Raw genomic sequence first — 13748 nt, 5'->3', positions numbered from 1 at the left:
TGTGGGAAAGAACAGACTATAAAATAGTAAAAAAGTATAGAGGAAAGGAAAAGTAAATAAAACCCACCTCCTTTTCCTCTCCCAAAGCAACCCTGAATCAGCATCACTTGTAGTAACCTCATCCCCTCATTAGCAGCTCTCCCTAAGTACTGATTACATAGGCATTTGGGCAGCTCCAACCTTGCTTTCCTTTTGCTTTGCTCATCAGGAGATGCAGGAGTAGCTGTGATACCAAATAGCTTGTGCACTGCCATCCAGATTGTAACTGCACCATGTTCTGACCTTGCCTACATGTGCCAGGGCTTAGATAAGGCAATGRTGGTGAACCAAACACACAGGCTGCTGTGCGGAAATCACTTGGTGCCTGTAATGGTTGGAAAATCCAAGCAGATTTTCTGGAACTAACCAGCTCCAGTTGCCTTTGTGGAAACAGAGCACTTCTTCAGCCCATATATCGCATCTGCAAGCCTACGTCACTGACAGTTACGGTTACAGTTCCGTACTTCAACAGGATAATGCTTAATCCATCCTTTGAGCTCATCGTGAGAGAGCAGGTATTTTTCCTTAGATCTTGGAAAATGACTCATGAATCAGAGAGAGAACATAGCCTTCCTCAGAACATTACCCCTAAAAAGCTTCTCAGAATGCTGCAGGATTTTCCCCAAAGTGACCAGAGAAACCACCCTAGAGAGGTCTCCCTACAGGTGAAATATGAGGAGCAAAGATCAGAGTTCCTGACTCCCATCCATCTCCTACATTAGCTGCTAAAGAGCAAGGCTGTTGCTGCAGCCCCTCCTCTGAATAAGCAGCATGCTGCTTTCAGGCACTGGCTAATGAGTGAGCATTAAACAAAAGTAAATTTTAAAATRGTATCCCTCCTTATCTCATTCCATCCTGTAGCTGGTTCAGAAATCGATAGCACAATGCCTAAACTGTACAGATTTTCAAGTTCTAAGAGCTTAGGTTACTTTAAAAAACATTTGAGTCTCTCCAAAAGTGTAGTGGTTGCTGAATAATGTTTGTTCAAATGTACTTGTAAATCTCTCCCTAGATCATGTTCAATGATAGAATTTTTCCCATGGAAATTTTTGCCTGGATTTTAATTGTACTGCTTTTTAGTCCAAAAACTGTATACACTTCAAAAAAATCAGCTTCAACTGCTAGTATAATTTTCTGTTAATGTAAGTAACTGCTTAAAAATAGTCTACGTAAAGCACAGTTGTGGTAAATGCAAAATACCCCAATATGCAGATGAGAATACAGAATTATCATAGTAATATTTCCTCAGTAGACATTAACTTTGGAAGAGACTTGTCYAGATAACAGAAATATTGGCAAGTAGAGGAAAGAGAAAATAAAACATAACAGATCTTTATGGAAATATTATCTTTCTAATTTCATAGAACACTACTCCCTTCAGTACTATTTCAGCTAAACAATGACTACTGGGCATCAAACTTTTATTTTCATGTTCATGAATAGTTACTGTTCATTTCTGCTATAAGTCATTTCTACTATCTACTGTTTTCAATTTTTCCCTAGATAATTTTGAATAAATATTCAGTGCCTTATAATCTAGTGTTTACTGTGAAGATACAGAGTTCTGATCTGCTAAAGCTTATTATAGTCTGTTGTTTTTCAGTCCAAATGTAATATTTGCTAAATAGATCAATAAAACAAAATAGATCCTTGCCAAAAATACCATGAARTGAAACAAAATATTTTCATAACGAAAACACTGGAAATACAGTGATGACACTTTAAAGCAGGTATAATCACAAAACATAATCTATCTCTTAGTTACAATTCAAGTGAAATTACCATATACAATAGCAGATGATAAGAGTCATAAAATTTTGATTAAAACAGTAGTTTACCCAGAGATAAACAGAACTCACCCTGTGAAGACTACAGTGAGAGTGCCTGTCCTCATGAAAGAKAGACAAAGAAGCGTTTCCTTTTCCCTGTTGATGACACTAAGAATGACTGTCCCCAAAAGAATGTTCCCCATGTTTGAGTGCCCATCCTGAAGTCTTAAATATAGCATCCTGCCATGTCATTGCAATGACCATGGGGAGACCCATGCAGGGGTTATGCTGTTTGAGCCATTTACTGTGGTGGTAACTAATCACAAACACTTTTAGGCTGGGCAAATTAATGCCATTGCCAAATGATACAAGGGAAGACAGGTGCCTCCAAATTTTAGGCATCACAGCATTGTATTATCCTCTGCTCATTTAGGATAGAGGCTCACAAAGCATCTAAAATGAATTATGAGTGTTTTAATCTCCTCCAGGAATCTGCCTTAGGTTAACATTGCGGTTGCTGCATAATGGAAGGAGATTCATTTACTTTGACATCTCTTTAGTGAATGCCAACTCCAGCCAAATTATGTCAGTGTATAATTAGATCAGGAGCTAACAGCAGTTCTGTGTTTTGGTTGGTTGAGACTGTTACGCTTTCCCCATTACAGGAAGATGAAGGCTGGCTGCCACAGTGGTGGGTGAGCTTGCATATCCAGCTGCCCATAGTGGTATCTGAGAGTCTGGCACAGGGTAAAAATRCAGAAACTGCTGTTTTACCATTTATTTAAAATAGGCTTTCAATTTCAGCATTCAGGATAAATGCTTCAGAGCAGTGTGAGGGGCAGGTGATAGTTTATGCGGTATCAAGGAGAAATGAAAGTCTGAAAGTAGCAGAGCTTTGAGGCTGTGATACCAATTTGTTAGCCAGATGTTTTCCAGTTGCGTTTTATTAGATGAGGAGTCAGTGCATCAATAATGAACCTCACAGAGCAGCTAGAAGTCAGTAAAAGGGAGATGTAAGAACATAAAATTCCCATAGTGGATCAAGCTAAAGATCTATTCATCCCAGTRTCCTGACTCTTCACAGTGGCCTGTAGCTGTTCCTGAGAGGGACACAATGCTTTATTGTMCTATCCTCTCTTCATTAATTTGTCGAATCTCTTTTTGAACTCTTTATGATTCTGACCTCCACAAGACCTTGTGGAAATGAATTCCAAAATCAGATTTGGCAAGTTTGAGTCACCCTGTCTATATCAGTAGGATCCATTTCCAAGGATCCTTGTTCACTTCACCATGCAAATAAAACAAAGCTGAAGTCCGGCAACATCAGCACAAGAACTACAAGGACTTCTATGTGAAGAGTTTATTTAGTGGCTATGTTTTAGACATTCCTGAGAAAGCACTAAGCAGGTATTATTGAGCAGGCRTGACTTAGAGCATTTTGGGATAAGCTGAGCTGTCAGAGTGAAGGAGTAATTTTCTTTCATCAGTTTTGAACTATTGCATGGCCACTTCAAATATTTTCCTGAATTTTGTATTATGAGAAATAATGAATAATTATTGTCTATTCTACTTAATATTTATAAGTTTATTCATTTTTGTCATATCGACCCTCCTGTATCTTTTAAGGAGAAGAGTCCTGATGTATTGTCTCATTGTATGGGAGTCATTTCATACCTTTGACCCTTTTGTCACCTTTTTCCTATAAAATTATTTTATAATTGTGCCCCACTTCTCTCATTACCTTAATTTGAAAAGAATGAGATACTTATGGCCATTTTAAGTGCTCTGAACTAGCAACTCTAAGGTCACAGTGCAGCACAGTGATCCAGCTGCTATGTAAGTTCTTCCATGCAGTTCTGCTGCATCGTACCCTCCATCACTAGCAGCAAGACTGTTTGGCCAACATGATGTCAGAACTAAGAGAGGAAGGTTATTTTATCAGGGTCCCATTTACTTGCAGAGCTTCTCCTCGGCTGTGCTTCATTCTGCATCCAGAATTTGGAGCTTTCCGTTTGTTCTTTGGATGAGATTTTCCTCAAAGAACATGTAAAAAATACATCAGTTGCTTTTGATACTCTTCAAGCGGGACACCTTTCAGTGTCAAAACAAATAACAAATAACAAGGGAGAGTGTGAGCCTCAGTCTGTGGCAGTATGTTCATCCCTGTGCAAAGATCCCTGGTGAGCTGTAAGTAGGGCTGCCGGCGTGAGGAGTGGCAAAGTGACAGCTCCCCAAATTTAGCTGAGAAGACAAAGACAGTAATGCTTCCCTATAGGGTTACAGCTGCCACCTGCTGCGCTCATATCCTTGTGACAACTGGAACTGCAATGCTCACCTGTCATCGTTGTGACATCTGGCTAAGAATAAGCATGGTCTTTGTCACAAGGCAATTCTACTTTTTATTATCTAGAGCTATCAAAACTCTTTTGTGGAAAAGTCAAGGTAAACATAAAATAATCTCTTGTTAGATACAGATGGCTTGCTTGTGAAGACCTTTGAAACAATGTTGAAATAATGTTGTTTATCTAAAAGGATCCTTACACAGAGGGAGAATGAGATAATTAATATAGYTATTTTCCATGATGAATTTTGAAACAAACAAGGCTATCAATTTGATAATGAAGAGCAATGAAACTGCAGGCAATAACATCAGCACATGGTGGTAAGGGATGGGTGAGCTGTAGGGAGTCACCTCYGTAAGTCTTGGCCTGGAGAGTCTTTCTGCTGGTGAAGATCTCTGTTCATTGCACTTGCTGCTGTTAGGGGTAGAACAGATGAGGGCAGGATGGTGCAATAGCTGGGTCAGCAGCCTTTACATCAGTCCTGCTATTGGTAGCTTTCACCAGCTTGTGTTGTCAGAAGGGATGGAGTTTTAAAAGTATTTGAAGTGCCTGATGAAGAGATCAGCGTTTCATTGTGTGCCATTTTACATCTTTAGGCACCTACAGCCACTCCAAAAATCTGATCCTAGATTTTCTACACCTCAGCTCCCATCCCTCCCCCTAGGGCACTGAGATGATACATTTTTTAAGGGCCATGACATGATCAGACCCTATGGCAGAGGACAGTAGATGTTCTTAAGATCGGCAACAGAGGGTTTTGTGAAGGCTGTTAAATAAGAAATGTGTATTTTAGCAGTGTTTTCAAATGCTCTCGCTAGGCCCCCTTCCCTTCTACACTATGTTGCCCATACTGACCTCGCACTGTGGGTTATATTTCACAACAAGAGCCAAAATGATGACATTGTGGCATTTGATTATTCCCTGAGTAGCATCACTGGAAATGTTGTTGACACAAGATATGCAGCCTACAGATAACTCTGAATAAAGGAACTGGCATCACTGACTTGAAATRCAGCCTCTCCTGGGGGGAATTGGTGGAGCAGAATGTTACTCCTGGGGCCTTGGCTTTTCCTGGGAAACAACAGTGCTCAGAAGCTGCAACTTCTGTAACTACATTTCTGTATGTACTATTTTTGATGGTATAGTTTGGACACATGATACATGAGACAGCTCAAATGACATTCCACAAAACCTCTGATGTCGAACGGCACTAAGTAAAGCCAGCACAATGAAAATGTTCTTTCTGAGTTACTGCCCAGACCATGTATGTGTTCAYACCTTTCATACCCTTTTCCATGAAGCTTCTGCATCAGATCTGGCATTTGGACCTTGCTGCCTCATGCAACATGGCCATAGTACTTTGTCTATTATTTTTCTAGATCAGTTTCAGTGATTACTTTAAAGGCAAAGTCCATGACATGAAGTAGTCTATTGTTTTGCAAGAATCATGTCCAAGGGTAGAGCACAAATATATATTTAACTCTTTTACTATACCATGATATATTTAATTCTTTTAGCTTTGCATACATTTGCACTTGATTTTTTTCACAGTTTGGCTGTATTTTGGACCTGGAGCTTTGGTGCTGATAAAGAGCAAATGTCATTTCTGTTTTGAACTTCCCTGGATTCTGAGGATACTGAATTTGGAGTTTGAACCTGAGTCCTAACTCGGYTTTTAAAGTATTCCAATTCATAATCTATTGAAGAAAATCCAAGAAATAAAGACCTATTGTAAGTGGAAAGATAAAGTATTACAGTTTTCACAGAAGTAGTGGTATTAGTAAAAGTAACTATATCCATAATACAGGAATAGTGGAAACAGTCTGACCACTCAGTACCATGTTACAATACATCCAGGAGTTGGTATGTTTATTTCCGTGGCACTTTTTGCAGGGTAGGTTCCTATTGCTTGCAAGTAAACAGATTATGTTTTCCTAATAAATTTCTGTGTTCTCCTCCATACCTTGCTCCCACTGAACCTTTAAATTTATATCTTTGAACAACATAGTGAGGGGAATGCCACTGTCCCSGTCTGAGATAGTGTCTTGGGACACAGCATTATTCAGTTTTGTGCAGTTTAGTTCCTTTGTTGCTGTTAACATCTCTGTTTCTTGAGTCTCTGGGAACTGCAATTCACTTTTAGAATGTGAGAATGAATCTAGTGACATCCACCATTCTGTGTTGTGCTCTCCAGGGAGGTTGTTACTAGTACAGACTGAGAGGAGGAAAGCTGCTGAAAGAGATGACAGGGATTCATCTTCTGGAACAGAGTCTCTGTCAACTTTCACTGAAGACAATAATGGTAGCTGTTGTCTATAGCAGCTTCCTTGTTCCAGCAAAGRCAGTGGCAGCTGGGATATGTGCACTTTACTTTTCAACCCATCAGGCTGGAGCAGCAGTTGCTGTGTTTGCCCAGGGCTCTCCTGTAAGAGAGCTGACTCTCTCATGTCACTGCTCTCCCATAATGACAATTCTGGCCTCTGTTCTTTGTAATTCCAATGACTGCAGCTCTTGTCCAGTGTCTGGATTACAGGCTTTCCACCAACAAAACAATCTGGAGAAACTTCCTTTAGTGTCTGGTTTGGCTGTGGTTTCCTCTTGTCAACACAGTCCATGCCGTCAACACAAATGCCATAGTTGAGGGGCAGAGTTTTGCTGGATGGAGCACAAAGAATGCTTTTCTCAGCTACTTGAGGAGTGTAACCAGGAGGAGACGTGCTTGCCAAGCAGCGGGGCTGGGCGGGCAGCTGGAATGCTGGTACATTGGCCTGTTGCTGATAGGTAGTTTCTGGTGGACTGAAAGACTGTTGTGGGTCCAATGCTTGGTCCAAACGCTGGCTGATCTGTGGTAACTGCACTTCAGGGATGAGAAGTGCAGGTTTGGATAAATTAATGGGCTTTATAATATGCTCCACAGTCAGTGTAAGAGGCTGGAAGGGTGAAATCCCTCTGAAATCCTGTCAAAGTAGATAGACAAACATGAATTATTAACAAGAAGTCTGTGACTTTAAAGGCTTGCTTTAGATTCTTAAAAATTCTCTTTGGAAAAATATCAGTATCATCTCAAAGGTGAGTGATAGGTAAGAATCATAGAATGGTAAGGTTGGAAGGGACCTCAGGAGGTCATCTAGTCCAACCCTCATGATAGCCCATACGGGATTGAACCTACAACCTTGGTATAAGCAGTACCACACTCCAACCAACTGAGCTAAATCTGCCCCTAGAAGGCCCAAGATTTCCAAGGGCACTTGTAATTTAAGATGCTTTAGATTTTAGTTACTCAGCCTGATTCCACTTTTAGGGGTGACCTATTTGAGGGAAATTCCAGGCACTCATCTTTTATAAATCAAGTCCTGTTAAATTATTGCCAATAGGTTACTCAAAAATTGGAAACCAAGATCATAAGAAACTTCTGAAAATTTTAGGTTTAAGGTTAGTGGAAATGGAACTTGGGGGGGGGGTCTGTGACTTTGAGAGGAGTTCTAACATATCAGTGTGAAGTCCTGTTCTCCTCCAGGGACAATATACACCACTTATCTAATTGTATGGAATAACCAAGGTTCTTCAAATCTGCAGGCATCTTTATTGTCGTATTTGCAACTCCTCTAATGAATTTTCTCTGGCTGTGTTAGGATGGCCGGATTCAAACCGCCAGTAGTCCGCACTGAATGCCCAGACAATGCCCTTGTCTGCTTATTCATCCTCCTGAATTAGCAATACTATTCAGATATATGCACACAGTCCTGAGCATTTTAAAGACTTGCTGCAATGGCTTAGGAACACTTACCAAAGACATTGGCTGCGCACTGCGTTGCTTGACGTACTTATAGATTACATAACTAATTGCAGCAAACACCAGTCCTGCAGAGAATGCGAGTGCCACAAAACAGTAGAGGAGCCAGGTTTTATCTGGTTAGTGGAGGAAAGAACAAGTGGAAAATGTTGCTTCAGAGAGCTAGACTAGAAAAATTGCGTGGGATCATCTAAATGACGTTACAGATCTAGTCTGCTAGGACTAGATTTTTAAATGAGGAAATCCASTGCTTCAATACCTTTAGCCAAACTATGTTATTTTATACCAGCTGAAAATTGGTCTGTAGTGCACCCAGTATCCCAGCTAGAGTTTTAATGGAGCAGAGCTAGCAGCCTCACCTGCTAATGTTCTAACCMAAAATACTTGGGATTTGCTGCTTCTCTCAAGGAGACATATGTATACTGTTCCATTATATTCAGTGTCTGGGTCCAAGTTGGAAACTTCAAATTCTTTGTTGTGCTCATTCTTTGTCCACTGTTTAAAATAAAGGTAAATTCTGTATTTTAAAAAAGATTAAATCTACGGAGTTACTTCAACTCAGATTGCAAAGTTCAACATAAAATTTTCTTTGCTAATAATGTGTTACAAGACTTAGTAATTCTGGATGTATGGAATTCTAAATACATAATTTACTTTCCACTGTTGTTTTATTTACTTTTGCATTCGATTCCTTGAGACTAGTTAAATCAGTTTCTTTTTTTCTTTTTGTATTTAGCAGTTTTACTTCTCGCCCCTTATGCAGTACTTTGCGAAACTAGTTTTCCCTGAGTTTCAGTGAAACAAAGTTCCTGTTGTCTAGTGAAAGTCAAAGACACTGAGAGTTTCCCTTATATAGCAGAAATTGCGTCCATCTTTGATCAGTTCTCATGTCCTTCTCCATCTTATGCAAACTGTGATTTACAAAGTAAGTGGCTAATGGCCTGAGGTTGTACTTTACCTTTTGGTGTGTCCTTTGGTTGAATATTGTTAGGTGATAATCAACAGTACCAAATCTGCTATAAATGTCCTCTATGTTCAGCTGCCGGTCATCTTCACCTCTCAGCGGAGTATACGGGGGCCGTATAAGAAACTTTATAGAACGCACTTTAGGAATATACTCCACTTCTGGTGCTCCAATAATAGCTAGCAAACATAAAACAGGAGTGTCAATGATTAAGGTTAAAGCTGTTACATTATCAGATGATTATACAAACAGGTAGGCTGAGCTTTATCCAGATACCGCAGACTGACTATACATTATGAAACCTCTACAAAATGCTGATAATGCTCAACAAGATTGTTTTACTTAGTAGAAAAGCTGATTTTATGTAATTTTTTATTACTTCTGTTCATATACAAACAATATTTCAGATGTATTTCGTTGAGCATAGGAAAAACCAGGCAACAAGAGATACCGTTTTCACCCAGGATTCTGCCAACATTAGCCATTGTTCCCCAGAATTCCCGAGAAATTCATTCCCCAAGCTTTTTCTTAGGACCACGATCTCACTCTTTCCTCATTGCTTCTCCATGCTGCACAGAGACGCCYTCCTGCACGCACAGGTGATGAGGTGAGAGTGAAATCCCATCACAGGCCACTCAGCTAACTCCTATCTACSTTCCTATTCCAACCCCACCTCAGAGTTTGTCTTTATAACGTTTCATGTTTCTAGTCCATAAAGGAGCTCATTGCATCTGTTCTGTGGCAGAGCTCACTTAGGGGTTGGAAACATTAGGTATCCACTGGCCTGGCTACTAATCCTGATTTTCTGCAGTTTGCATTTCAGTTTGCATTTTAGGTCACAGCATCTTTGACTGTATCACTGGCTCTCCTTAGGCTGCCCATCATGTCTGTTATTAGGATCCTTCTGCCTCTCTTCAGCCTTAATAGCAGCTCTTCCTTCAGGGACRTCTGGCTTTTCCTCTCTTCTAATCTCACTTTGGTATCAAACCTCAGGGAAGGCCCTGACCTCCTGCTTGTTTGCCTCCTTGCCCAGTAACAAACCCTTTTCCTAGGCTGAATAGCCTACATTCCCTTCCTATCAAGCATAGAGTCTTGCAACACTGAAATTAGAGCAAATCCTGTCCTAGGCATCAATGAGACTAAGAATGAGTCTCTAGTAACCAGATTTTAACAGATTTCAGCAGTGGTACTTACTCTCTTTTCTGGGTTCAAACCTTTCTGAGCGCACCCACTTGGAGGAGCAGTAGTTCTGGCCAGTGGCCCTCACTCTGGCATAGTAATGCTCAGTGAAGTTTTCTGTTTCATGAGTGAGATTGCAGAAGGGCTGTGTGATACCCTGGCACTCACGCTTGTTGAGCCAGACTTTTTCTCCATACCTTTGAGAGGACCAAACAAAAGCTTTTAGTCTGTTTAGTAGAACAGGTGTGATACAGCCCCTCTCCACAACGAGCCAAACAGGCAGTTGTGCCAACCCTTAGAAATGTTCAAATTCATTGTTACAGTTAGCGAGCAGTTGAAAATTGAATGGCCAAAAAGCTTCCCCTGTRTTACAGCCCTTAATCCATTCCTCACTGACAGTACCTGCGTGGATATTGCATTGAGGAAGTGCAGTTCATTTTCAAGGGGAGTGTCCTGAGAGTCGGGACTCTTGCGTTCTTTGCCCAGCTCAGGCACTGAATCATTGCATGCAAATTCAGTGCTGAGTTTGTGTACTTGTCCAAGTGTAACAAAGCTATTGTGTAGCACTAGTCCTATTTCTCTTATTTCTCATCACTGAATCAAAGGAAGGGAATTATTACCTGTATTTTACAGGCGAGGAAACTGCAGAATGAGGAGAAGTTGTTGAAGGCAAAGAGCAGCTCAGTAATGGAGTAAAGATGAAAAACCAAGACTTAAAACTTTCCTAATTTCCTTAGCACTGTCTGCCAGTGGAAATAATCCTGTCCTTTACTGATTCTTGTCTAAGCAGAGCTATTTTCATAGCAATAAAACAAGCAGCAGAAACAGCAAAACCTGCTTTTCTTTCTTGCTCCTTCTCCCTTTGAAAACAATGGCCCTAAACAACAGAGCTCCAGAAAGAAGCAAACTTCACATACTGTTTATACTGGACATCAAATGCAGTGCCAGGAGGAATATCTGCTTCAGTTTCCCATATCAGGATGTTCTCAAAGTTTGTAGAAGAAAATGCTGCATGTTTCAGACATGATGATCTCTCTGTAGTGACAATGCCTAGGGGAGCAAAGTAGCTAGTATTAAAATGCTTATTCTGGCATCTCAGCTTTCAGATGAATATGGGTCTGGTGCTGATCAGCCATTTAGTGAACAGAAATAGTAGGCATGTCGCTTCCAGTCAGCTAAAGATGGGCTGCAAAACAGAAACTTGCACAGAACAGAAACCCAACCAGCACATCACAGAACAGGCTTTGCAGATGGTTGGCTCAAGCCAAAGAAATGAAAGTTAGGAAGTTTTACAGAAAGGTTTCAAAAATGAGGGTCAGAAGCACAGTCCAGGAGTCCCTGGTAATATTTCTTTTAAAGCAGTTAAGTGGCTGAGAAGCTAAGAACGGTCTGTTTTCAAGGCCAGATTCATACCTACACACTCTCTCTCTCTTTGCTTTCTGCCCAGAGTCAGGGAAGCAATATGCTGAGATATTCATGCTGAGATCAGTTTCACTTAACTGCAGATGTGAGTGCTGTTAACCTCTCCTGCTCCAAGTTTTATTGGAGAAAGGCGACCTGTACAGAGTGACGCTCCAAAAGCTGAGGCCTGGACTCTGATCTGGGAGTGCCAGGATGAAGGCAAACAACAGCTCACACAGCTCCCTGCAGTCCGAGTCCTGTACTGCCTTCGCACAGAGGATAGGTTCTGGCTTTAGTAAGCAGAAATGTCACATATCTCATAAAAACATGTCCCTGATCTGAGCAGAGTATCACCATGATCTATCTGCAGCAAGCTAGGTCTGACTAGGTACCAGAGAAATGTCCTAGAGACTTTTGGCTTCCTACAAAGTGGTCACTGTCATGGGAATTTCTCAACATAAAATWTCCTCAAGGCTGATCCATAAAACCTTCTAACTTGAGAGTAACCTGTGGAGTRGATAAGCTGTGTGAATTGGCGCTATAGACGCATCCTCAAAGATGTATAATTTATGCATTACTCCCAGCTCTTCATTTGTGATATTGACAAACATCTTGAACTTGTGTGAGCTTCAGTCTACACTTGCTGAAAGTAATTCATAATGATGCTTGTAAATGGACAAAAAAAAAAAAAAAATCAGTGAGCCCTCCTGAAAAAATGATGCAATTAGAAATAGTACCATTTTACAGATGAGAAAACTGAGGACCAAAATGGGGGTGACCCATTGACCAGATGTGGTAGAACAAGGACTAACACACCAGTTCCTGAATCCTCACCTTAAGCTTTCCTTYCAGCTGCCTCCATAATAGACTATTGAATGTCACCAGTTTAAACCACTGTGCTGTGTAAGAGGAGATTTAGGCAGAAAGGCATAAATTCAGTTCTCAGTCTTGTTGTTTAGGGCATTTGGGCAGAGAAGCAGCATAGAAATAGGCTGCAGTCTAGTCCAAGTTTTGTCCTGACCTCAACACTTGCCTCCTCTCATGCACGGCTTAGCAAAATCTTCCTTAGGAGGCRGAAATACAGCAGTCAGTAAAAAGAGAATGGTTGTCTCTCTCTAGGCACCAGAAAAAAATGAGTTAATAGTACGCTGACCATATCAGAAGTAGGAAATCTTTATCTTCCCACATTTATCCATACCAAAACACAGTTATGCAAAGCAGCGGTAACACAAGCACAGTCAGTGTGGGCAGGGAAGAACCAGGATATTTCACAGCATGAAGTCCCTCTGTTTCTTTAGGTGCCTTCCCCTACTGCATGAGATCATGGGCACATAAACAGAGCAGCAAAATGTGAAGAACAATTTCTCGTGTGGCAGAAGCAGATTAGTRACTTGAAAAGCTGGAATTTGAAAACATGGCAAGTTTATCCTTGATTCACCCAGGAATTAATTTGCTACATTTTGAGCAGAATTAAATGGCTTTTAGGGATAAATTATACGTTTGCAGCTTTTTAAAACCAGAGTTGTTCACCTGTTCACATGCCTCTCCATTTAGGATGTAGGGGAACTGATACAAAGCCCCCCAAAGTCAGTGAATATCTTTTTTTCCCGTAGGATTTGGATTGCAACACATCAGTGTCAAACACCTTGAAGGAAGCTTCTTTTCTCCCTACTAATAAAACGCTGAGCACACCAACGGCACTTTGAAAATATTTAAAGGAAAGCAACACAACAGGGAGCTTTTGAACAACCTCAGGCAGTGGCTCGTTCTCTAAATCTTGTTTGAGGAAACATGACTGAACTGCCTCTCATGCTACAGGACTCAACAGAAACAACTGCAATCGGTGATAGGAAAGAAGTCAGGACTTACCGACCACCGAAGATACAGCCCAGAAGATCAGAAATTGCTTCATGAATAACTATGCAAGCTGGGATGTGAGCGCAGGCAGTTGCTCCTGTGCTCAGGTGAATCACCTTTTACAAGAGTTAAATTCTTGTTTGTGAAGCCAGGTTGCCTTTGTTGCCCAGTAACAGGCAGAAGAATTACTATCCCGCCTGCATTCCCATCTGAGATCACCAACTAAAGATGAGTGTGCGCATGTGTGTGTATGTGAGAGAGAGAATATAAGACTGACAACAGGAGCACCTCTCCCCTYTGAGTCTATATACCTAACTGTACAAAGGTGCATGAGCCAGAGGCTTAGAAAATCCTCAGCTTCTGAAACAGAGCCAAATACCAGTTTCCTGATAAAGAGCTTCCTG

General features: G+C 40.9%; 1 protein-coding gene across 2 annotated transcripts; it reads right to left on the bottom strand.

Annotated features, from left to right (window-relative positions):
• Nucleotides 1–6084: 6084 nt before the first annotated feature.
• IL22RA1 (interleukin 22 receptor subunit alpha 1) lies at nucleotides 6085–13399 on the bottom strand. 2 transcript variants are annotated; one of them, XM_085305047.1, is made up of 8 exons: nucleotides 13357–13399; nucleotides 11004–11136; nucleotides 10102–10283; nucleotides 8902–9086; nucleotides 8303–8438; nucleotides 8230–8232; nucleotides 7938–8059; nucleotides 6085–7107 (listed from the first exon to the last, which is right to left on the bottom strand). In XM_085305047.1, the coding sequence occupies exons 1-8, from the start codon at nucleotides 13397–13399 to the stop codon at nucleotides 6085–6087; spliced, it is 1827 nt and encodes a 608-aa protein (XP_085161173.1). The 2 variants fall into 2 exon arrangements, with proteins under 2 accessions (XP_085161173.1, XP_085161172.1); XM_085305046.1 differs by lacking the exon at nucleotides 8230–8232.
• Nucleotides 13400–13748: the final 349 nt, after the last annotated feature.

Source organism: Rhea americana, unplaced genomic scaffold, assembly GCF_003343005.1.
Source record: "Rhea americana isolate MKP2758 unplaced genomic scaffold, rheAme1 scaffold_215, whole genome shotgun sequence".
Taxonomy (NCBI): Eukaryota; Metazoa; Chordata; class Aves; order Rheiformes; family Rheidae; genus Rhea; species Rhea americana.
This window is presented reverse-complemented; position numbering and strand designations above follow the sequence as displayed.